Source organism: Doryrhamphus excisus, linkage group LG10 (assembly GCF_037039965.1).
Source record: "Doryrhamphus excisus strain RoL-2023G ecotype Guam linkage group LG10, RoL_Dexc_Guam_v1.1, whole genome shotgun sequence".
Classification (NCBI taxonomy): Eukaryota; Metazoa; Chordata; class Actinopteri; order Syngnathiformes; family Syngnathidae; genus Doryrhamphus; species Doryrhamphus excisus.
This window is the reverse complement of record NC_136366.1, coordinates 6,359,418-6,383,384: the sequence shown is the minus strand read 5'-3', so window position 1 is coordinate 6,383,384 and position 23,967 is coordinate 6,359,418. Positions and strand designations below refer to the sequence as shown.

The 23,967-nt window shown below is 43.7% G+C and overlaps 2 protein-coding genes across 2 annotated transcripts; one reads left to right on the top strand and one right to left on the bottom strand.

Annotated features, from left to right (window-relative positions):
* Positions 1–6,697: 6,697 nt before the first annotated feature.
* Positions 6,698–12,696, top strand: LOC131105961 (uncharacterized). The gene is made up of 6 exons (XM_058054544.2): positions 6,698–6,843; positions 6,968–7,215; positions 7,733–7,762; positions 9,931–10,073; positions 11,023–11,094; positions 11,177–12,696. Exons 2-6 carry the CDS (start codon positions 7,095–7,097, stop codon positions 11,189–11,191), a joined length of 381 nt encoding a protein of 126 aa, XP_057910527.2. The 5' UTR covers positions 6,698–6,843; positions 6,968–7,094; the 3' UTR covers positions 11,192–12,696.
* nop14 (NOP14 nucleolar protein homolog (yeast)) lies at positions 12,206–23,855 on the bottom strand. Its single transcript, XM_058054428.2, has 19 exons — positions 23,687–23,855; positions 23,334–23,516; positions 21,883–22,017; positions 21,673–21,814; positions 20,650–20,798; positions 20,434–20,574; positions 20,237–20,359; positions 19,549–19,683; positions 19,180–19,483; positions 18,063–18,193; positions 17,899–17,984; positions 17,697–17,832; positions 16,989–17,090; positions 16,222–16,375; positions 15,987–16,149; positions 15,482–15,629; positions 14,241–14,359; positions 14,002–14,157; positions 12,206–13,918 (listed from the first exon to the last, which is right to left on the bottom strand). The coding sequence occupies exons 2-19, from the start codon at positions 23,514–23,516 to the stop codon at positions 13,807–13,809; spliced, it is 2,619 nt and encodes an 872-aa protein (XP_057910411.2). The 5' UTR covers positions 23,687–23,855; the 3' UTR covers positions 12,206–13,806.
* Between the last annotated feature and the right edge of the window lie 112 nt (positions 23,856–23,967).

Sequence of the window (23,967 nt, the reverse complement as noted above, 5' to 3'; positions counted from 1 at the left end):
TTCCACTCTTCTGTCACCTGAGCGCGTACTCGTCTTTGAATTTGTATGTTCCGTTTTGGCCTAATCTGGACTATTCTAATAAAGTCATACGAGTGACTCGGGTGCCGTGTAAACATCCTTTTTAATGCGAAGTTGAATTATTGATAATTATTTCAAGGTAAATTTACTTGATCTTTAATTCAGCAGGTCAACCCCGTCGTAGCACCCCCGTCTGATCTGGAAGCTCAGGGGATTATCTCTTTATCTCTAATGAATATTTCAGTGCATATATTAACATTATCCAAACTTGAAATGTTGCTCCTAAGAGGAAAAGGTCACGTGATGTATCAGGCTGTCCTACAGGCTCTCTTCCTGAGGCCGCCATGGGAATACATGTTGTAATATTGATTAATGCTATGTCATTAACCATGGAAAAGTCCATGTTTACTCATCACTTTGGGTAAACACACAACAGATGATGGAATAGCGCGTGTGGAGTGGAGACGCAATAACAAACACCGACGTGCAACAACTTAGAGCTTGGGGAAGGGGGGAGCGGGAGTGTAACACGTCTACAGCCACACCCATAAGGAAGCTTGCTCCTCGTGACATCACAAAGGAACCAAGCAATTTGAGTCATCCCAAACTTCTTTCAGGGCTCACTTCCAAATGCACAAAACTCTGAAATCTGAAACGTTGGTATGGTTTAACACCTGAATGCAACATTTAGAGGCCATTTATAGGCCCGAAAAGTGGAAAATAGGTCCCCTTTTAGGTCCCCCTTTAACCCCAACCCTAACCCCACCTATAACCCTAACCCCACTTATAACCCTAACCCCAACCCCAACCCTCGCTATAACCCTAACCCCACTTATCAACCTAACCCCAACCCTAGTTATAACCCTAACCCCACCTATCACCCTAACCCCACCTATAACCCTAACCCCAACCTTAGCTATAACCGTAACCCCACCTATAACCCTAACCCCAACCCTAGTTATAACCCTAACCCCACCTATAACCCTAACCCCAACCCTAGTTATAACCCTAACCCCACCTATCACCCTAACCCCACCTATAACCCTAACCCCAACCTTAGCTATAACCCTAACCCCACCTATAACCCTAACCCCAACCCTAGCTATAACCCTAACCCCACCTATAACCCTAACCCCAACCTTAGCTATAACCCTAACCCCACCTATAACCCTAACCCCAACCCTAGTTATAACCCTAACCCCACCTATAACCCTAACCCCAACCCTAGTTATAACCCTAACCCCACCTATCACCCTAACCCCACCTATAACCCTAACCCCAACCTTAGCTATAACCCTAACCCCACCTATAACCCTAACCCCAACCCTAGTTATAACCCTAACCCCACCTATAACCCTAACCCCAACCTTAGCTATAACCCTAACCCCACCTATAACCCTAACCCCAACCCTAGTTATAACCCTAACCCCACCTATCACCCTAACCCCACCTATAACCCTAACCCCAACCTTAGCTATAACCCTAACCCCACCTATAACCCTAACCCCAACCTTAGCTATAACCCTAACCCCACCTATAACCCTAACCCTAACCCCAACCCCAACCCTAGCTATAACCCTTACCCCACCTATAACCCTAACCCCAACCCTAGTTGTAACCCTAACCCCACCTATCAACTTAACCCCACCTATAACCCTAACCCCAATCCCAACCTTAGCTATAACCCTAACCCCACCTATAACCCCAACCCTAGCTATAATCCTAACCCCACCTATAACCCCAACCCCTAGCTATAACCCTAACCCCACCTATAACACCAACCCCAACCCCTGGCTATAACCCTAACCCCACCTATCAACCTAACCCCACCCTAACCCCAACCATAACCGTAGCTATAACCCTAACCCCACCTTTCAACCCACGTATAACCCCAACCCTAGCTATAACCCTAACCCACCTATCAACCCTAACCCTAACCCTAATCCTAGATATCACCCTATCCCTACCTATAACTCTAACACTAGCTATAACCCTAACCCCACCTATCAACCCACGTATAACCCCAACCCTAGCTATAACCCTAACCCCAGCTATCAACCCTAACCCCACCTATCACCCTAACCCTAATTGTGAGCCCTAGTTCTCGTATAGAAAAGAACCCTAAAGAGCAACACTGGGCCTCGCTAGCATGACTCAGCATGTTCCCATTCAGACATTCTGTTACTGCTGCTATCAAGAGCAACAGACATGTTTTCTGTCTACGCCCCCCCCCCTTGATGTTCCCATCCAAAAGGGTCCTCTGTGCACTCTATCTTGGAAGCCTTCCACCGTGAAAAGGTTGCAAAGAGAGTGGATTCTTCCTCACATGCTGCACACGATGGATCCAAATGAACAAGCTATGTCAGATTCAACCACCTGCCGAGTGTGCGAGTGCAGGGGGAGGGGGGTGCTGAACGCATGCCGTGTCAAAGGGGTCAGCTTAGGACGCTTCCCCGCCAGATCACACCCCCCTGTGATTTTATTGGCTTATTATATACAGTACATGTATTTTTAATATCCATGCTAGCATGCTACCTTGCTCAATGCAATTTTTCTCAAATTGAGTAGTAACACAAATAAGTTTTGCTGAAATGTACTTGGGTATTTTTACATACAGTATTTTTCTGCTCAGATTTAGAGCAACATATTTTCTAAAATGCTCTAAATATATTTGGTTTGCTCAAATGTCATTTTTGGGGGTAGAAAATTGAGCACCAAGCCAATATTAATTGGTGATTTCAAATTGTTCATAGGTATGAATGTGAGTGTGAATGGTTGTTTGTCTATATCTGCCCTGTGATTGGCTGGCCACCAGTCCAGGGTGTACCCCGCCTCTAGCCCGAAGACAGCTGGGATAGGCTCCAGCACCCCCCGCGACCCTCATGAGGATAAGCGGTAGAAAATTAATGAATGAATTGTTCCAACTATTTTATGATATTATTTTATCAATTGCTGCGGGGTACACCCTGGACTGGTCGCCAGCCAATCACAGGACAGTAAAGAGCATTAAGAGGCGAGCGGCGTGCCGCCGGTTCATGAATCTCCCATGTTTGCAAGCCCTGACTCAGAGCTTTACAACCATTCATGCCCCGTGGAGCTCACACGCCCCACCCAAACACTCCGGTTGTCATGACGACGCACACATGAGCCAACGAAGAGCAGCATTTCAAGGTGTGTTCCTGCGTTTCTTTTTCCTTTTTTTTTTTTACATTCCTCCTGAGCAGCCTTTGAACCGTGACGCTTGTACAACCCTGTCAGCAAGATAAGGGATTCCCCCTTCCCGGAGGCCCACGGTGGCTATGGCAACCCGACTCCAGTTGACAAACAGCAGGGCCGAGGTTGAGTATCTCCCCGTGAGGATCTCCCAGGAAGTCCTCGGGGTTCCCCGGCGTGTCCTCCTTGTTGTTGTGATTGTTGTTGCTACGCTATAGTAGTGGCGTGCGGCCAGTGATCACGGTACGCGACAGGCGAGGGCACGCTACATTGACAAGAGGAGCTATAAATATACACTCTTTTATTCAGGCGCACCTTGGTGATGTCACAACCTTTATTTCAAGTCACGACTCGCTGCCGTGCTGGCATTCAATGTTTGAGCAACATAGCAACGATGCAACTTTACTGGCTGGTAGAAACAGGATTTTCACACTCAATATCGTTCCATAAATCCACTGGAAATTATTTTCTTAAATATTATTATCATGGTTTAGTTTGATTTGAACATGCATCAGATCACATAGTCCGTATCAATAAAATACTTTTTCCCATTTTTTCCATTCCCTCTAGAAATAAGTCATTTGTGTATATATATTTTTTATGTGCATGTACTTTTCTATATTTTAAAATCTTAGCATGTTTTTATTGACTACGTACAGTATACATTTTTTGTAAGATTTTATTATAATTTTTCTAATTCATGATATATACTTATAACTATATTGTTATTGAGTACATGTATATACATGTATGTAGAGTGTATGTATATTTTTCCCAGACATTGTAGTGTCATTTCATTTATACAATACTGTATAGACTATTTGGTAGTATTTGGGTCATTTCTTTTGTACCATGTCTTTTGTAAAACATATTCCTTTGCTGGGATTTTGTAATGGTAATGGTTTTATTTAATTTGAACATGCATCAGATTACAATTGAATGCATCACATAATCAGTTCACAGTTCCACATGTCCAAAAGGAGTAGGAAGAAGCAAAGCTTATTAAATCCTACCCCTCCATCTGGTACTTTTACAATCAGTAACTGTTACATTTGTTCACTTCCTGCTTTCCTAATATAGTTTAAGTGGTTTTAATTTTTTAATGTTTTTTATTTTATTTGATTTTTATTAATATTAATTATTAATTTATTATTATATAAATATAATTATTATTTTGTTTTTTTTTATTTTTTTTATTTTTTATTTTTTGCTCTATTGGAAACACCAACGGTGTTCAATGGTTTCCTAACTGACATTTTTTCAGATTTATGTTTCTGAATTGAAGTTATTGTCCTGAAACGCTAGCACGGTGTGTCATGTTGTACAATTGTGTCGTGTTGTACGATGTGCTGTATGGTTTTGCTAAGATATGAGTATCCTGTGTCTTCTGTTTTTTTTTTTTGGGACGTGGATGTTTGTGGAGCTCGTATATGATTGTGATGGTCCAGACAGACACGTGAAGGGCAGAGAAGTGACGTCACGGCGCTTCCAACCACTTCTTTGACTCTGCATGAAGGCACGAAGGGAATTGGAGGTGTTTTTTGTCACATCAAAGCGACGTGTGGTCGACTGGCAACCCGCAGATGTTTGTCTTTTCCTCCTTGAAGATGTTACAGTACACTCTTTGGTCTTTAGGCTGTGTTTGTGTCGCACATGCCGGGGTCCTGGGATCCCGGGGTCCCGGGAGGCGTGCAGCCGCTGCTGCAAACACAAAGCAACGCCATCTGCACGCCTGGAGCGCCTCCAACAGCAACACAATAACACACATGCAGGCACACACTTGACACTGGACGTGATATCATGGCTGGCCGTGGTAGGCTCGTAGCGCCTCATCTGGCAACGTCATGCACATGTTGTGTACATTAACCACTTTGAACGACCATAGATAAGACTTTTGGGGTGGAAGTAAAGCGTCTCGTTAAGAAGCTGTGATGGATGTTGCCAAGTTTTGCTGCCTGACAGAAGTATTGCAAGTACACACATTGCTGTGTCTGTGTTTCTTTAGATGGTTTAGTGTAAGTGCAAGCAGGCGTGCAGGGAACGGCAGGCAGCGGTTGCCATGGCGCCCCAAGGACATCTGGTGAATTGTTGCCATTTTTCAGCGCAACAACATTCCAACTACAACTTCAAGCCATTTTTGTGTCGCTATTGATTGTAAATGCCTTTTCAAACCATTCATCCCAGTCATTGCTAGCGTGATTAGCATTAGCACGCAGGCTTTATTTGATGGACAGCTAGTTAACTAGTCACCTGTCTGCTGGTACTGGTAGCAAACTAGGTAGCTGAGTTCCGCTTCTTAGTTTATGTTTATGATGTTGTTAACTGTGCTAGTTTGCTTTTGTCATTTAACTTCTCTGTCTTTATGTTGATATTTTTGTTACCTCGTTAGCGTTGCTTCCTTTTCACATGTCATCATCGACCTATATAGTTAGTTAGTTATCTTTTGTTAATTATTTACCCAATTTTTCAGTTGTTATAATTTATTTTCACCGTGATTAGCTAACCAAGCTAGCTATTTGGTTACCTGTTTCCTTCATTTATTTGTAGTTGTGGAGGTAGTTAAGTAGCTATTAAGAATGTTGTTTATGTTTAGCCTTTTATCCTTTACAAATTTCCATTAATCTTTGGTTACTTACTTGGCAAGTTAACTAACTAAGCTCATTAAATGTTACCGTTTCCCTCTTCCGTTTAGTAAGTCATTTAAGTTACCTTTTGCTATAGCTATTGCTAGAGCTTGCTTATAGCTTAGCTGCTAGCTTTGGTCAGTTGTGTTTTGCCAATTCCTTCTGAACTGCACTACTTACACTTACTAAAATGATTTACATTATTATATGGATTCTTTACCGGCATTCATGGCTTTAAAGTCATGTCAGGTATCTGCTCAATCTGCTCCCCGTGTTTATTTCTGCCAGACGTTCTGCAGGTTCGGCAAGTTTCATGTTGACTTTATTTACTCACACACACGCACACACACTGAATGACAACAGTCGACAGTCTGCTAATGCTACTTTCATCATGGTTACATGTTAATATTTATTATTCTACTTATTTATAGTGTATGTTATATAAAGTCCAGTACAATTTACTCTGTACAGTATTTATCAAAACAAGGGAGTAGTGAAAGTGATGATTGTTGATTTGATGTCTTGTGGCGCCCTCTAGTGGCGATTGATGGTGTGACATGCTAAACAAGTACCGTCATTTCCAATCTGCAATTGACCGCCAGATTAGATTTATGTTCATTTTTATAACATACAGTATATTCATGGTATAAAATAGACTTTTGAATTTTTGTTGCCATATTTAGTGGCAACTATATATCAATATGACTTATGTTAATCAACACGGTGTGAAACGTCAAATGTTTTCATTGAAATGAACATGACCTCGTGACTTGTGCGTCCCATGTCCACGCGGAGCTACACGTCATGCCTCATTATCAGCGTGTGCGCGCGGGTGTGCCTCCATCACCGAGGCGTGTCTGTGTGTGATCGTGGACACGCACACACACACACACACGCGCACACCATCGTGTGGAGGGAGTTTTCGGCCGAGCGAACCGGTTTTACTGGGAACTTCACCCCGGAAGTGACGGCGAGTTACACATAAGGGGTGCGTGTATGTCTATTTGAAAAAATATATATATATCGTGTATATATTCCTAGACGCCCCCACACGGCTTGCGTGTGCTTTTATTTAGCGACTACACCCACTGGGGCTCTCTCCCCTCACTTAGAAGTCCTACAGGTGGTATGAATATACGTCCGCTGGAAAAAGTAGAGCGCTGCTGTCGTCGTTGAGTGAGCAGTGAGCGTCTCCGTCAGTGCTTTTGGCGGAGACGAGACGAGAAGACACACGAAGACATGGACGTTCTGAAGAAAGGTTTGAACAAAGCCAAGGAAGGAGTGGTGGCCGCCGCAGAGAAGACCAAGCAGTCGGTGACAGGAGCTGCTGAGATGACCAAGGATGGGGTCATGTTTGTAGGTGCGTCCGTTCATTTATTAGCATCAGGTGCTGCTGCTTCTCATCCACATATTCGACTTCATTACGCTGACCTTTGTTTTAGCTGCACTTTTCGTTTATATTTTGTATTTTTTACTAATATTGTCTTAAAAAAAATAGCTATTTTATTTTATGATACAACACCGTTTTTTACAAAAGTAGTTTTTTTAAGTAAAAGGATGAGCCAACTCCCGGGACACCTCCCTCACCATATATCGCTCCCCAGAATTCCATGGGATTTTCAAAACAACATCATGTACCCCACAACGATATATAGACGCTTTATTCGAAATCCACACATCCACGCATCAGCAGCGTGAAGCAAAAGATGACTGATGCTGTTGCCGTCATGGATGAGGCAATGCTGAAGCCATCATGGCAGGAAGTCAACTCCTGTTTACTGTGTAGACAACCAGGATGCTTCATGTACCATTTAGCCATGCATGCTGTCATGTACCATTCATGTTTGGATCACCAACTATTTCCTACTCTCTTTCAGGTACCAAAACAAAGGATGGCGTCACTACAGGTATTTCTTCACTGTAAATCCTATTAAAACATCTGAAATATACAGAATACATACATACATACATTAACTAGAACTGTGCCTGTGGTCGTCCAGTTCCTCAATATGTTCCTCAGAGTGAAACCTCTGAGCTAGCTTTGGTATCCTTCCCCTAGTTGTTTTCAGGCTAGCATGGTGCTACTCTTCAGAGAAGATGCCACTTGCCATTGACCCCCTTAAATGCCCTTTCTATGATTGGCGTCACTTGTGTATGCAGGTCAAGGGTCAAGGAGCTCACCAAACTGATGTTGTGTTCCAATAATTAGTGTTGTGTTCCAATAATTAGTGTTAAAGGTATTCAAATCAACAAAACACCAAGGGTGCCCAAATGTATGCCCCTTCTTACTTTACTTGACCCTTACGTTACCCTAATACAGTACATAACACGATGTGTGTATGTGTATATATATATATATACCCATATGTGTACATATACTGTATGTGTGTATAGTGTCTGTATATATGTACATTATATATTTACTGTATGTATATACAGCATATATATATATATATTATATTTTTGTCAAAAATTACCGCCCTCAAACTTTGGCATTTTATGCAATTTTTGGATGCTTCTCAGGCCCCTGTTGAGTGTGTGTGAGGTTTACCCGTTTTTTTTAATTATTTTTTTTTTTTACCAGAAAAGTGCATTAGAAGCAATTTGGAAAAAAAAAAAAAACACATACTAACTCCTTACGTATTTTGTCAAAAATCACCGCCCTTCCTGTGTTTTTTTTGACCAGAAAAGTGCATTGGAAGCAAGTTGAAAAAAACTGAAAAAAACGACATACTAACCCTTAAGTTTTTTGTCAAAAATCACCGCCCACAAAGTTTGGCATTTTATGCCATTTTTGGATGCTTCTGGGGCCCCTGTTGAGTGTGTGTGAGGTTTCCCGTTTTTTTGACCAAAAAATTGCATTAAAAGCAAGTTGAAAAAAAACAAACAAACAAAAAAAGACATACTAACCCCTTACGTTTTTTTGTCAATAATCACCGCCCACAAACTTTGGCATTTTATGCCATTTTTGGATGCTTCTGGGGCCCCTGTTGAGTGTGTGTGAGGTTTCCCCTGATTTTTTGACCAAAAAAGTGCATTAGAAGCAAGTTGAAAAAAACGGAAAAAAAACAACATACTAACCCCTTACGTTTTTTGTCAAAAATCACCGCCCTCAAACTCTGACATTTTATGCTATTTTTGGATGCTTCTGGGGCCCCTGTTGAGTGTGTGTGAGGTTTCCCCTGTTTTTTGACCAAAAACGTGCATTAGAAGCAAGTTGAAAAAAAAAAAAAACGACATACTAACCCCTTACGTTTTTTTGTCAAAAATCACCTCCCTCAAACTCTGGCATTTTATGCCATTTTTGGATGCTTGTAAGGCCCCTGTTGAGTGTGTGTGTGTGTGTGTGTTTTTCAGTTTTTTTGGCAAGAAAAGTGCATCAGAAACAAGTTGAAAAAAAAAAAAAAACGGTATACTAACCCCTTTCGTTTTTTGTCAAAAATCACCTCCATTAAAATCTGGCATTTTATGCCATTTTTGGATGCTTGAGTGTGTGGTTTCCCCTGGTTTTTTGGCAAGAAAAGTGCATCAGAAACAAGTTGAAAAAAAAAAACGACATACTAACCCCTTACGTTTTTTGTCAAAAATCACCCCCCTCAAACTCTGGCATTTTATGCTGTTTTTGGGTGTATGTATATGTATCTATATATATCTATATATATATATATATATATACTAATAATGTCTGTGCATCTATGCTGTAGATGTGAGGTGAAAAAAAGCATCCAAATAATCTTCTCTGTGTTTTCTCCATGGAGAAATGGATAGTTAAGTAAGGCTGGTTGGGCTCCCTGGGGGAGGCTTGCTTTGACAAACAAGCAGAGGAGCCATGGAGACCTCCTGGGGAGCCTCCTGGAAGCTCCCTCGGTGGGAATAATGACAGTGCAGTGATCCTCTGGTGACCTGCTTTTTAACCAGATGTCCAAAGAATGGCTTTCCGTGCTTTTGCATTGAAAGGTGAAGCACAACAAGAAAGACGTGCTGGCTGAACAAAGCCACGGCTTGCACAACGCTTTGTGAACGTAGAGGGTGTGGTCACGTGGGATAAGGTTTCTATACCTCCTCCTTTCTACAGTTGCAGGTAAAACAGTGGAAGGCGTGAGTCAGGTTGGCCAAACCATGGTAACCGGCGTGACCGCCGTGGCCCACAAAACCGTGGAAGGGGCGGGCAGTATCGTCGCAGCCACCGGATTGGTCAAGAAGGATCCAGCCAAACCAGTAAGAACTCATTCTTGTTTTTTTACACACCCTGCAAGATTTGGCAGGACAGGGAAGTCATCTCCCTGGAATGGTGACGTCACCCAGAGATACTATTGGTTGTAAAGTTATATTACTTACGTTACTTTTTGTTTCACTTTATACTTTCTTGTTGTAATTCAAATTTACCGTCGTATTTTCCTCGTCAAAATGCTGCTTTATTGTCCACTTTCATCATCTCATTTTGCACATCAAATTGTCAAATAATCAAGTGTCATCTCACTAAAGGAGCCGTAATATTACATATTTTAGGATGATATTGCACATACGTAACATTGGCCACTTATTACGTTAGCAATTTTCAAAACAAAGCCACTTGGGAAGGGATCCACGTCCCCAATATTTTGGTGTGTCCAGCTGTTCTTCCTGCTATTTGGCTCACAGTCCAGCTCCTGTTTTTCTGTCACGATGACGCGGCAAGGACGCTGCAAGGACAAGAGCGCTTGCCAGGCGTCATGTGATGCCGATGGATTGCGACTCGTTGAAGAGAACAGACGCACGGAACAGACGTACGGGTGACGCTATTGATTTTCAGGGGGCTGGAAAAAGCAATGATGAGGAAAAGCGGACAAGAATCATTTGTCACGGGTTGCCAGCCACCTTTTAGCTCCTCGCTGTCATCATGTGACTGACCGATGGCCCGGGCGTGAAGATGAGGAGGAAGGCAGCAGCAGACGGAAGACTCAAGGTCATGACGCCATTTTGACCGTGCAAACACACGCTGATGTGAGATGGGGGAAGAGACTGGGGTAGGCTCCAGCACCCCCACCCAGTGATAAGCGGCCAGAAGAAGAGTGTATGTACCGTACGTGTCCACATGACCGACGCGTGTCAAGAACAGCAGGAGCTTTGCAGTCCAGAATGAATTGGGGACAGAAAGCAAGACTTCCTGTTTGTGTGTCTTCCACAGGGCGACGACAACGCGGGCGTGCAGGATGCCGTCGAGTCACCGGTTGACACAGACACCGCCGATGTGACAGAGGTGAGACACTTTTACGTTCGGGTAAACGTTGCAGAGGATGAGGTACACACACACGATAACCACGTCTGGTCTTCTGTGGCAGGACGACACGGACTGAAGACGACCATCAAAGAGGAAGACGATCCAAACATTCCGTGTTGCTCTGCCAAGTCCCGTCGTGCCTCGTTTTTGGTCCTGTATGACGTCCGTGTTTGTACAGTAAAGCTAAGTAAATGGTCGGGTGTGGGTTGTGTGTACTCGTATGATACGTCAGCAAATGTGCCTCAGGTGTGTTGTTGTGCTTTGGGACCAAACGTCATCACTGCCACTTTGTGTTAGCAACAACTACAGTGGAACAGCAATGATACAGCGTCTGCTAGCTGGAACAGTAACGATATGGAACAGTAACGATACAGTGTCTACTAGCTGGAACAGTAACGATACAGTGTCTGCTAGCCGAAACAGTAACTATATGGAACAGCAACGATGTGGAACAGTAACGATACAGTGTCTGCTAGCGGAACAGTAACGATGTGGAACAGTAACAATACAGTGTCTGCTAGCGGAACAGTAACGATACAGTGTCTAATAGCTGGAACAGTAACGATGTGGAACAGTAACGATACAGTGTCTGCTAGCCGGAACAGTAACGATAGTGTCTGCTAGCCAGAACAGTAACGATACAGTGTCTAATAGCTGGAACAGTAACGATATGGAACAGTAACGATACAGTGTCTGCTAGCCGGACCAGTAACGATACAGTGTCTAATAGCTGGAACAGTAACGATACAGTGTCTGCTAGCCGGAACAGTAACGATACAGTGTCTAATAGCTGGAAGAGAACGATAGTGTCTACTAGCTGGAACAGTAACGATACAGTGTCTGCTAGCCGGAACAGTAACGATACAGTGTCTGCTAGCCAGAAAAGTAACGATACAGTGTCTGCTAGCTGGAACAGTAACGATGTGGAACAGTAACGATACAGTGTCTACTAGCTGGAACAGTAACGATGTGGAACAGTAACGATACAGTGTCTGCTAGCCGGAACAGTAACGATAGTGTCTGCTAGCCAGAACAGTAACGATACAGTGTCTAATAGCTGGAACAGTAACGATATGGAACAGTAACGATACAGTGTCTGCTAGCCGGACCAGTAACGATACAGTGTCTAATAGCTGGAATAGTAACGATGTGGAACAGTAACGATACAGTGTCTGCTAGCCGGAACAGTAACGATACAGTGTCTGCTAGCCGGAACAGTAACGATAGTGTCTGCTAGCCGGAACAGCAACGATATGGAACAGTAACGATACAGTGTCTGCCAGCTGGAACAGTAACGATACAGTGTCTGCTAGCCGGAACAGTAACAATACAGTGTCTGCTAGCCGGCAAAGTAACGATACAGTCTGCTAGCCGGAACAGTAACGATACAATGTCTCCTAGCCGGAACAGAACGATACAGTGTCTACCACAATGAACCACCTAAGTGTCTATGTCATGGATTTTTGGGCTATTCTTTGGTATCCTGATGTCACTGCTCATGTATCATATTCTATTATCAGCAGTGATGAACAAAACGCCTTAGTTGGATTTTAGTGTGGAATAAAATGTGGTAAAAGCTTAGTCATCGTGTTCTTTCATCCACAGCAGGTGACATTAGAACAGCAGAGCAGTTGGCTTCTTCCTCAATTTGGAAACAACTTTAAAAGGGTCGAAGTTGTTTTCCTTTCTGCTCCTCACTACTGTATTAGCCTAGCTGCTAGTGCATTCATATTAGCATTATGTTTAGCAGACAGGAATATAAACAAACTGCACTGTTGAAAGTGTCACTTTAACTTTGTTGTTGCTGTGCTGTATTTTTTACAGCAGTAATTGTTTAATTGTTTGACTGAACCACTGCTATTGGAATTGCATAGCCACGGGAAAGTTGTTGCTGTGTTAAGATGGCAAAAAGAATGATGAAGTGTTGCATAGTAAAAAAGACAAACAGCACTTAAGTAGAATTTACTGCCAAGTGCCTAGAAGGAATAAAGCCAAATCCTTTTTGTAGATTCACACCCCTAGTGAACACATCGCCCTGTCCTTAAAAACCTCCACTGGCTTCCCAACCCCCAAATTATCCATTTCAAAATCCTTCTCACCACAGCTTGACCCCTCCATACCTCACAGACACCTTAGAAGCCAGAGCTTCTAAGGCGACTGGAATGTTGCTCCAGGAGGTGGACTTGTCTTCACGGAGGTCATCCACTGTCTGAAAGTGACGTCTGCTTTTGTAAACATCCATCCCCAAATGTTCTTCTCAGTTCAGTTGGATTTACATGAGATGAGGGGAGGTTCAAGATGATCCAAAAGAGTGAGCTTATTCCTCTGGAAGAAGTCCCTTCAAAACCACACAGATGAGGACCTTCAGTCGAGAGCCTTGCCACATCTCCACGTAGCCAGATGCCGTTGGATGCCCCTGCACAACCTGAAGCTCCACTGTTCCATGTAAGGTGCCAATGGGATCCAACCACGTGACTTTGTGGGTGAAGAACTTTCTATTGACGCTAATGGCGTCCAACCTCAGCAGCAGTGGCGTGCTGCTGCCAGTGGCCCACAATCAGATCGTGTTCATGGAGAGGAAGATTTTTTCCTTTGCTATCAAGAGATGATGAAGATGACATTTTGTCCCAAATGTGTCTTATTTTTCAGAAACGATCATAAAGACGCAATAAAAAGAAAATGACACTTGGGTTATTTGCGGCGTTGAAGAGAGGTCTTCCTCCTCTTCATGGCCTTCCACTCTCCCTCCTGCGTGGCCAAGCTGCCAAAGAGCTCCTTCACCTTCCTCTTCCTCTCGGCATCCCTGCAAAGAAACAAGAGCAGACAGGAGGTCACGGGAATCCGCGGGAAGTGGTGAAAGGCTTCCCACCCCTGAAGATATGTTACCTGCTCATGACCTCGTTGAGCTTCTCGCCGGCCAGGAAGCGCGAGTCCTTCCTGATCTCCCTCAGCGCTCCCTTGAATTCCTTCTTGTACTTGTGATGCACGCGCTCCGCCTCCCTTTGCTCCTTGGTGAAGCCGCGCTTCTTGCCGTAGTCCAACCTGGAGAAAGACAAGCAGTACAGACTAGCAAAACCAAAGCTCCTAGACCTTCAGCATCACATGTTTGTGATGTTTCCACTTACACCTCCACAATCTTGGGTGTCAGCAGCTTCAGAGGGACGGGCTTCTTCTTGTCAAACACCAAGCGGCTGTGGGCAACAGGAGCGCTGCTGATGACCTCCAGGATCTCCGCTTGAAGCTCCTGCAATACAATGTCATCCATCCAGGATACGTGTCATGTTACACATGTGTTCATTCCACCGTACGATACGTGTCATGTTACACATGTGTTCATTCCACCGTACGATACGTGTCATGTTACACATACGTGTTCATTCCACCGTACGATACGTGTCATGTTACACATACGTGTTCATTCCACCGTACGATACGTGTCATGTTACACATACGTGTTCATTCCACCGTACGATACGTGTCATGTTACACATGCGTGTTCATTCCACCGTGGGATACGTGTCATGTTACACATACGTGTTCATTCCACCGTGGGATACGTGTCATGTTACACATGTGTTCATTCCACCGTACGATACGTGTCATGTTACACATGTGTTCATTCCACCGTACGATACGTGTCATGTTACACATACGTGTTCATTCCACCGTACGATACGTGTCATGTTACACATACGTGTTCATTCCACCGTACGATACGTGTCATGTTACACATACGTGTTCATTCCACCGTACGATACGTGTCATGTTACACATACGTGTTCATTCCACCGTACGATACGTGTCATGTTACACATACGTGTTCATTCCACCGTACGATACGTGTCATGTTACACATACGTGTTCATTCCACCGTACGATACGTGTCATGTTACACATACGTGTTCATTCCACCGTGGGATACGTGTCATGTTACACATACGTGTTTTTTCCACCGTGGGATACGTGTCATGTTACACATACGTGTTTTTTCCACCGTGGGATACGTGTCATGTTACACATATGTGTTTTTTTCCACCGTGGGATACGTGTCACGTTACACATGACAGTAAACAGTAGGCTAAGAAAATCCTATAATATCAAATATATTTACTGTACGTGTAACAATTCAAATATTACATTTCATTAAGAATATCTGTAATATTTGTCACGTGTGAGTGATTTTTAAAAATTGCTTTATAGGAAGAAAATCCAATATAAAAGTTATAAATAATTAAAAGTATTTATTTCATTGGTGATTTTGAAATCATCTCTGTTTTTACACCACAAAAATGTGCACGGGAAAATAATGTCTTCCAATCCAAAAGCCCATTCAAGGAAAGCTTGGCGGAGGTAACAAAGGACTGACCTGTAAAGGCTTGGGTAACAACTGAGAGGAGAGATGTTGTGAAAGCAGCCTCCTGATTGGCTGAAAGATGGACGTGAAGGCCACGAGGTCGCGGTAGAGCAGACAGCATCTCTTCAGCAGGTCCATGCAGGCGGACACACATGTCAACCTGAACGACAACAACGGCATGGAGGCAGTATTGAATATTCAGTACTGCGTATTCAGTATTGGGTATTGAGTATCGAGTGCGGACCTCCTTCCACTTCTAGTTAGGAAAAAGGTTCCCAGACATGGGGGTGAAGAAATATTGTGATCTACCAAAGTCATCTTAGCGAGCTGTGCGGTCCGGCCCACACAAAAGCTGTGGCGTGAAATCGCCTGCTGGCCGCTCACCGTGGTTGAAAAGGCTAAAGCGTCTCCATGGAGACGCAGGTAAACACCAGACGGCCAACACTAAGCCTTGCCGTCTTCGTACATGCGGCGACAACACCAACATTGTACATTTCCCTGTGTTCGTGGTCAATACCTGAAGTGATCACGGTCGAGGTCAGTCTTCAGTGAGAGGTGCTGTGCAGCAGAAAGCGGGAGCTGACTTTTCCCGTCCCAGCTCTTCCAGGATTCCGAGTCTGACAGCACCAGCAGATCCGTGTGCCTCCCTGAGGACCTGAAGGGCGGAACGACGGCGTAACCTGCAACCAAAACATTGGACTATAATCTCTCTGCTGGCATCCAGACATGACGCACAAACCAGTGGCGGCTACCTGGGCAGCTCTTGTCCTGCACGGCCAGGTGCAGCGTTCCAGCCAGGAAGTTCAGGAGCTCGGGCAGGAAACGCTTGGAGAAGGAGACGTACTCCACAGCGAGACAGCACAGGACTAAGCCTGACGTCACGTCCTGTAATGACCTCACCGGACACTGCAAACGACATTAGTCGTCACTCTCGATGCTTGGGATTTTCTACATGAACGTAAACGTATTTGTACGTTTTTTCAACCTGAAACAGGTTTCACAACGGCCACAAGGGGGCAGAAGTGCATTTTAGAAGAGCCCGGCATCCATCTTTCCCATGTAGTAGAGCGTGGCATGGGGCTGTGTAGCGTACACAAGGTCTACACTTTTCAGGAAATGTTCATGCTTGCGCACACACTTTAGATCCAAATGTGAAAAGTGTAAATAGTTCATGGTATTATATTGATAAATATAAATATGCGGTTACTGTCATGCTAAACAACCATATTTGTGGGTTGTTTATGGTGTGGCAAAGTTGTTTTGATACATACGGCTAAATATGGTGACATTTCAAGCAAAGTGAACGCATCTTTTCACAAAAAGCCTTTTTTGTTGTTGAAAAGTGACATTTTGCTGCGACGTTCCCGTGTTCTACTACTGACTACGAAAGGAAGGACAAAGAAAGAAGTGGCAGCCCTTGGAGATAATAATCCATGTGCCTTGAAAGATCTGTCAAAATCCTCCAAGATGGCTGCTAGTGAGGTGGATGTGGGTGACCGAGTGGACGTGTGCTGTGTACCTTAGTAAGAACTTGGCCGATGTAAAGGAGCGCCGGTGTCGTGACAGGATGTCGGAAATCCGACGTGGGAAAGAGCAAAGCCGCCACCTTCAGGTGAATGAGCTTAAAGACAAAAAAAAATGTGATGTCGGACAATAAACAAACAATAATAGATGCTAACATTCCACTCCCACTGTAACCTAGCAACAACACAAATAGATCAGATGTGGATGACGCATGACCATTCATTCATTCATTTTCTACCGCTTTTTGCTCACGAGGGTCGCGGGGGTGCTGGAGCCTATCCCAGCTGTCTTCGGGCGAGAGGCGGGGTACACCCTGGACTGGTGGCCAGCCAATCACAGGGCACATATAGACAAACAACCATTCACACTCACATTCATACCTATGGACAATTTGGAGTGGCCAATTAACCTAACATGTTTTTGGAATGTGGGAGGAAACCGGAGTACCCGGAGAAAACCCACGCATGCACGGGGAGAACATGCAAACTCCACACAGAGATGGCCAAGGGTGGAATTGAACCCTGGTCTCCTAGCTGTGAGGTCTGCGCGCTAACCACTCGACCACCGTGCCGCCCGACACCTGACCAATGAATGGCAAACTGTTAGCTGAAGCTGAAGATGAAGCTCTGACAATGGACGCTAACGCTGAATAAAAGTCTACAATGAATAAGTAAGTACGGTTTAGCTAACAAATAGTCAATACCATGTCCAGTGTTGGGAAAGCAGCATGACCTTTGACCTCCACCACTTCCTCCATGCTGTGAGCAGCATCCCCGATGATGGTCTGCATGGCCTTACAGGCTTCTTCTGGAAACATCTGACACAGAGTGTAGAGCTCTCTGCAAAGCAACATATTCAGTGCACACAGAACAAAAGTATTTCAATTTGTTGGATAAAGTTCTCACGGGATCAGCTTGTCAGTGGCGGCGAGCTGAGGAGGACTCCGGCGGGCCAGTTCTCCAAAGTAGTCCAACAGGAAGCCAACTAGTTTCTGGGACAGATGTCGTGTTGGTTACTGGTGACGTCGAGCACCACATGGGAGTACAAGGAGCATGGAGCCGCTGCGTACCTGCAGTTTAAGCTTATTTCCTACTGCCAAACTGGGGTGGTTGCACTTCTGCATCCTGGCCACAATGAGGCGCTGGTTGTCAGGGGTGTGGCCACACAGCAGCTTTTCAAGGTCATTGTAGTTTTCGGGAGCTACAAGTAACAAAACATGAACACTTTTTAACATGATTAGAGTTATCCAGACCTGATATAACACCCCCATAGTCATCTTTCCATTGGTATTATCCAACACAGCAAATATACGCCATTTTAGACAAATGACCTTGTTGTAGGCTATGCTAATATTCATTCATTTTCTACCGCTTATCGTCACGAGGGTCGTATCCCAGCTGTCTTCGAGCGAGAGGCGGGGTACACCCTGGACTGGTGGCCAGCCAATCACAGGGCACATATAGACAAACAACCATTCACACTCGCATTCATACCTATGGACAATTTGGAGTGGCCAATTAACCTAGCATGTTTTTGGAATGTGGGAGGAAACCGGAGTACCCGGAGAAAACCTATGCATGAACGGGGAGAACATGCAAACTCCACACAGAGATGGCCGAGGGTGGAATTGAACTCAGGTCTCCTAGCTGTGAGGTCTGTGCGCTAACCACTCGCCCACCGTGCAGCCCGCTGTGGTAATATAGGTAAGCCAATTATTATCGTGCCAGTTGTGAGATCAATTAAACCTGCAACAAAAGCTCCAAGTACCGACATGTGTAACCAACACAGAATACTACATTGACAAGGCTGATACTGCATCTGTATTGGAGTTCATCTGACCATTTTGATGCTTGAAAACAGCATCCCCTATCTTTTATTAATAGTTGAAAGAGTGGGAGAGGGGGAATGTTTGATGAATGAATTGAACATACAGCGATCCCTCATTTATCACTGAATGAGCTGAATGTAAGTGTTATATACTACATGGCTGTACTCCATGTACTGTACAGTAAAGCCATAAAACATTGTTGGCGCTTTTTGAAGGGCTTTTCATACAGTGGGTGTGTCCCATTCCACGCATCAATGATCTGTTTTCATAGCTTTAGAAGGCACATAGAGAAGAGAGAGGAAGGCGTGTGTTGTGGATGATGGCCAGAAGATGACGTGTGAGTTGAAGTACGAGTTACCAGGAAACGTGTATGGAAGTTCTGCTTTGGCTGCCTCCTGCTGGGCCTTCTTCTCCTCCTCGCTCAGGCTCTTCTCTGCTTTGGCGCTGAGCGCTTCAGCCTCGTCTTCTTCTGCTTCACTTTCCCGCTCGCTTTCCAAGTCTGAATGACCATCCTCTTCCTCACTGCTGCCTACATCCTCCTCCTCCTCCTCCTCTTCTTCTTCTTCTTCTTCATCTTCATCTTCCTCCTCACTACTTTCTCCCTCTTCGTCACCTTTGTTGTCGTCTTCTAGCAACTCTTCGTCGATGTTCCACTTGCCATCCTTAAGAGTCGTTTGGAAGTTAGAAACGCTGTTCACTCTGCTGTGTTCCTCGAGTATTTGCTCACCTGATAGGCTAAAGTCTTCTTGTCGTCTTTGTCCAGGATGAAGCCGTCGTTGAGGTCGTCGGCAGACAAGTGGCTCTGATGTTGTGTACCTTCCGCTTGCTCTTCATCTCCCATCATCCTTCTCAGACGATCAGCCTGGAAAAATGATGATGACCATAGAGTAACCGGGACGACATGGAAGTGTGATGGCTAAAACGTTATGTTACTTAAAGGGGACCTAAGATGCTTCCTCCCCTTTTCTGGACGCTAATTGGAGCTAGAATGTTGTATTCTCACGTTCAACTAGAACAAAGTTTTAGAGCAGGAGGTTGGTGCATTGCTCCATCCAGCCGGTTACATCCTTATATGGGCGTGCCTGGGTACACAAGCTGAGTGGGACCAATCACAGTGGGGTGGGCAATCACAGAGACGGGCAATGAGTGGAATAAATGAAACGGTTTTGGAAAGCCAAGGAAATCCAGCTGGAATAGGTGCAGATTCTGGAAGATCTGGAAGGCTTGGAAGGTGTGTAGCTGCTCTACAGGAGTCCACCACTCAATACAAAGGGCATAAAACAAGCATAAAAGGTCCCCTTTAAGGTCAGGAAGGCCACAGTTTGACACTAGAACTGATTAATTCTGTTTCCAATTTAAACCATCTGATCTTACAATTCTGGAATGGGGAGGCCCTGCTCATTTTGGGAACCTACTTCTAGTTTCTGCAGCTTCTCGCGCTCCTCCCTGGCAAGCTCCTCAGGGGTCTTCATCTTTTCAGAGGGCTGAGCCTTCATCTCGAAGCCAAGCTCCCTCACCATCATGTCATAGTCCTCCAGCTGCAGGAGAAGGAGGAGGAGGAGGAAAAGTGAACAGGTTCAATCAATAAAAGCCAACGTGCCCTCTTATCTACCTTTGGTTTGTCCGCTTCCTCCTTCTCCTCCCGCTGAGCTTTGGGCTTCTTCTGCACCATCAGAGCCTGGATGCTCTTCCAATCCTTATCCAGCTTTTCTGTCAGCTCCTGCGCCTCCTCTTTCTGCACCTGTCGCTCCCTCTAAAGAAAAGGAAGCCATCACATGTTATTTGGCTGGATGTCACTGGCTACAAGGAGAATAAGGAGTCCACTCACCTTCTCCTGCTTGGACTTGTGGATGAGCTCCTCAATCAGTTCTAGTCTGGACTTGGCTTTCGGCGCTCCCTCCTCCCCCTGCTGCTCCCCAGAGGTCTTCTTCCTGAGGAGGCCGCCTCCCCCACCAAAGTGGGCAGCCGTCAGCTCAGCTAAAAGAACCATCAGTATATTTTTATGAAATGGGGGAAGTGGGCAGTGCAATCATTCCAAACTATGAAGTGCATGCTGTTCACCTCCAGTCCTGTAGGTGGTAGTATTACATACTGCAGAAGCAAGGAAGCTTTTTTGTTTGCATCAATGCAAGTGGACGTTAACATGTGGAAAGTTATAACATTTTTGTCTTGCTACAAAAAGGAAACTATCAAACTGTAAAATGGCAATGTAAACAAGCAAGATCAATAACTGTATAATCTTTGAATGTTACATTTAAATGGATACCAAATTAATTGAATTCCTTCATTTAATACGAAAGGGGGGGTGGATTTCTTTATATGTTACCATTAATTTTAATAAACTACTTTGTTATGAGGGAAAAAATATATATTGCATTCATTTTATTCATCAATGGAAGCCCGCTTCCACCAATGAAAGTCATAATTATGACATTAAAAAGTCACAATTGCGAGATAAAAAGTCATAATTTTAGACGTAAAGTCAGAATTATGAGATTAAAAGTCAACTATAAGATAAGAAAGTCAGAATTATGACAAAATCAAAAGTATGACGTCAAAACTTATTCAGGGATGTCATAATTATGAGATACAAATTAAAACAAACTAATTTCCACAACTTAATTTATTGGGAACACCCTTGACAGAATACTTACCCAGGGAAAAAAACAATATCAATACAATATAGAGATGTTCGATATTGGCTTTTTGGCCCAAGACCGATATGCCGATATTGTCCGATACCGATACCAACCTTTACTGATACCATGATGTGTAACATGAGCTATCTCCTGTGGTGGAATAAACACATAAACCAATCAGATGCAGTATATTGTTGATGGCGTGCACCCACCTGACAAAAGGCCCTTCTCCTCTGTCTCGTCATCGCTGTTCACCAAGTCGGTGAACTTCTCTATTTCAGACAGCGATTGTCCATAATGGGTTAACTCCTCCTCTTCATTTAGGTTGTACAAGTCCTTCTTCTCATGGGCACGCTGGAAGTGGCACGTTGATTAAAGCACAAAGACTTTAAAAGTAGAAAGCACAAGACGACATGACCAACCTGTCTCTCCATGGCAAACCTCTGGAGGATCTTGTCTTCTGGATCCATCTTAGAGTCGTACTCTCCCAAGCGCCTGTCGATGAGTTTGTTGGACTTGTTCTTCTGCTTGTATTCTTTCAGGAGGGTTTCTTTTCTCTGATGGACATTTTGCCAGAAAAAGAAGAAAAACGCAAAGATTTAAGTGTCGGGAAACTGTGACGAGCTATACAGAAGTCCCTTATCTGGGTTCATTAGGTTCCAGACCCGGCCCTAATTAGTGAATGTCCACCCAGTTGGATTCATTCTGTATAAATGGAACATTGTTTGAAAACCTGTTTGAGACCTTCTAAATATATATATTTTTTTACATTATTAGAGCCCTCCAGACACAAAATAACACAGTAAACAAACATAAATGTATATCATATACTTAGTTTTGTGACTATATTTCGCATTACAATTTTTTTTATTTTATTTCTTTTCACATTATATCCACAACAGCAGCTACTCACTAATGTAGGGTTTGCATTTTGATGTTTAAGAAGAGAATAGCAGCCATACAGGCCCCCCTTTTCTCCTCGCCAGAATGTCCACGCACAGTGGGATGCTGTGGAAAGTCATCCGAACAACTTGAGTCCCATGGACGAGGAGCAGGGAGCATTGCTGCTCGCCACAGCGGGAGACTACGAGCCAGTCTGATTCCACAAACAATCTTTTTTGCTTTTCAAGAACCCCAGTCTTGCTATATTGTTCATCGTCCTCATGAAATAAAACTCTTTCAATGAAGGACGCCGTGACAACACTAGATTGGTCAACTGCCGCCATTACTGCAAAGGGGACATCAACAAATCACCGGGTAGGCATCTCATTGCTAAGAAACTCCTTCATCAATAAGGCACTTATTCTACGAATGTCCCATTTCTTGAGCATTTTGGAAGCAAGTTTCTATTTTACTTTTTATATCTTTCAATACACTCATTGACATCAAAATGGAAATGGTCTTGTTTCTACAATGTAACCTTCATAAAGATTTGCAGAATGCTGTGAAATGTCTTTGTTTATTAGAAAAATCCCATATTCACAAATGCAGAGTGATGTTATGTAAGCCAAATATTCACCAGTTTTCTTCTGAACTGAAAATATTATATGAAACACTGCAGCTGATAATCAAAAACAGAAAAGCAGTGAAAGCCTTTCATACATTGGAGAACGTTCTAAAAACAATTCATATTAACAAGCTTAAGTGACATGTTTTCTATTGTTTTTTATTTTGTTCTATTTTCAAGCAATATCCCTCGCACATTCCTTTCTTTGTTATTTACTTTCTTATTTATGTTGATATTGTTCTGTAGAATTGCACTTTTATGTTCCTGGGATTCTGCTTATACTGTTTTGTAATTGAAGTTTGTAATAATATACATATATATATATATATTTTTTTTTTTTTTTAAATGGCGGTGCTTCGGTCTCACCTTGTTGATAGATTTGGACCGGGACACCCCAGGAAGGCCCACATCATGCTTGCTTTTCCTCCCAAGCACCTCGAATTTCTTCCTGTTGATTTTCACCTCAAAAGGGTTATTCTTGATCTCGGTAGACGTTTTCACCTTGCGGACTTTGTCTGCAATATTCCTCTTTTTGGGCGGCTTCCCCATCTGGAAGTGTCATAGTTAGTTTAAAATGTTCAGGAAATACTGGAATAACATTAAAACCCCGTTTAAACCAATGTAGAAAATGCCACCATTATTACATATTAGCTGAGGAGTACCAGTTGGAGTCTACATTAGCTAGCTAGTTCACTTTCAAAACAAAGCAGTTTATTTACCGTGTCAGTGTCTCGAAGAGTCGAACGCTATAAAATCCAGCCTAGGGAGAACAAGTGCCAACTAATAGTTGAACGAATTAAAGGACATTAAATAAACTGTCCACGTTTTTCCACCACATTCCACTAGCAGCGTGGAGACGAGTGTGAAAGGTCAAAACCAAAGAGAAAGCAACTCAAGAGCGCTACTCACTGGTTCGCGAAACCCGACAGCGCCTCTAGAGCATCTCCACGAAACTACACCCTACCGCCAATAGTGGAAAATCCGTCAGCATAAAGTAGAA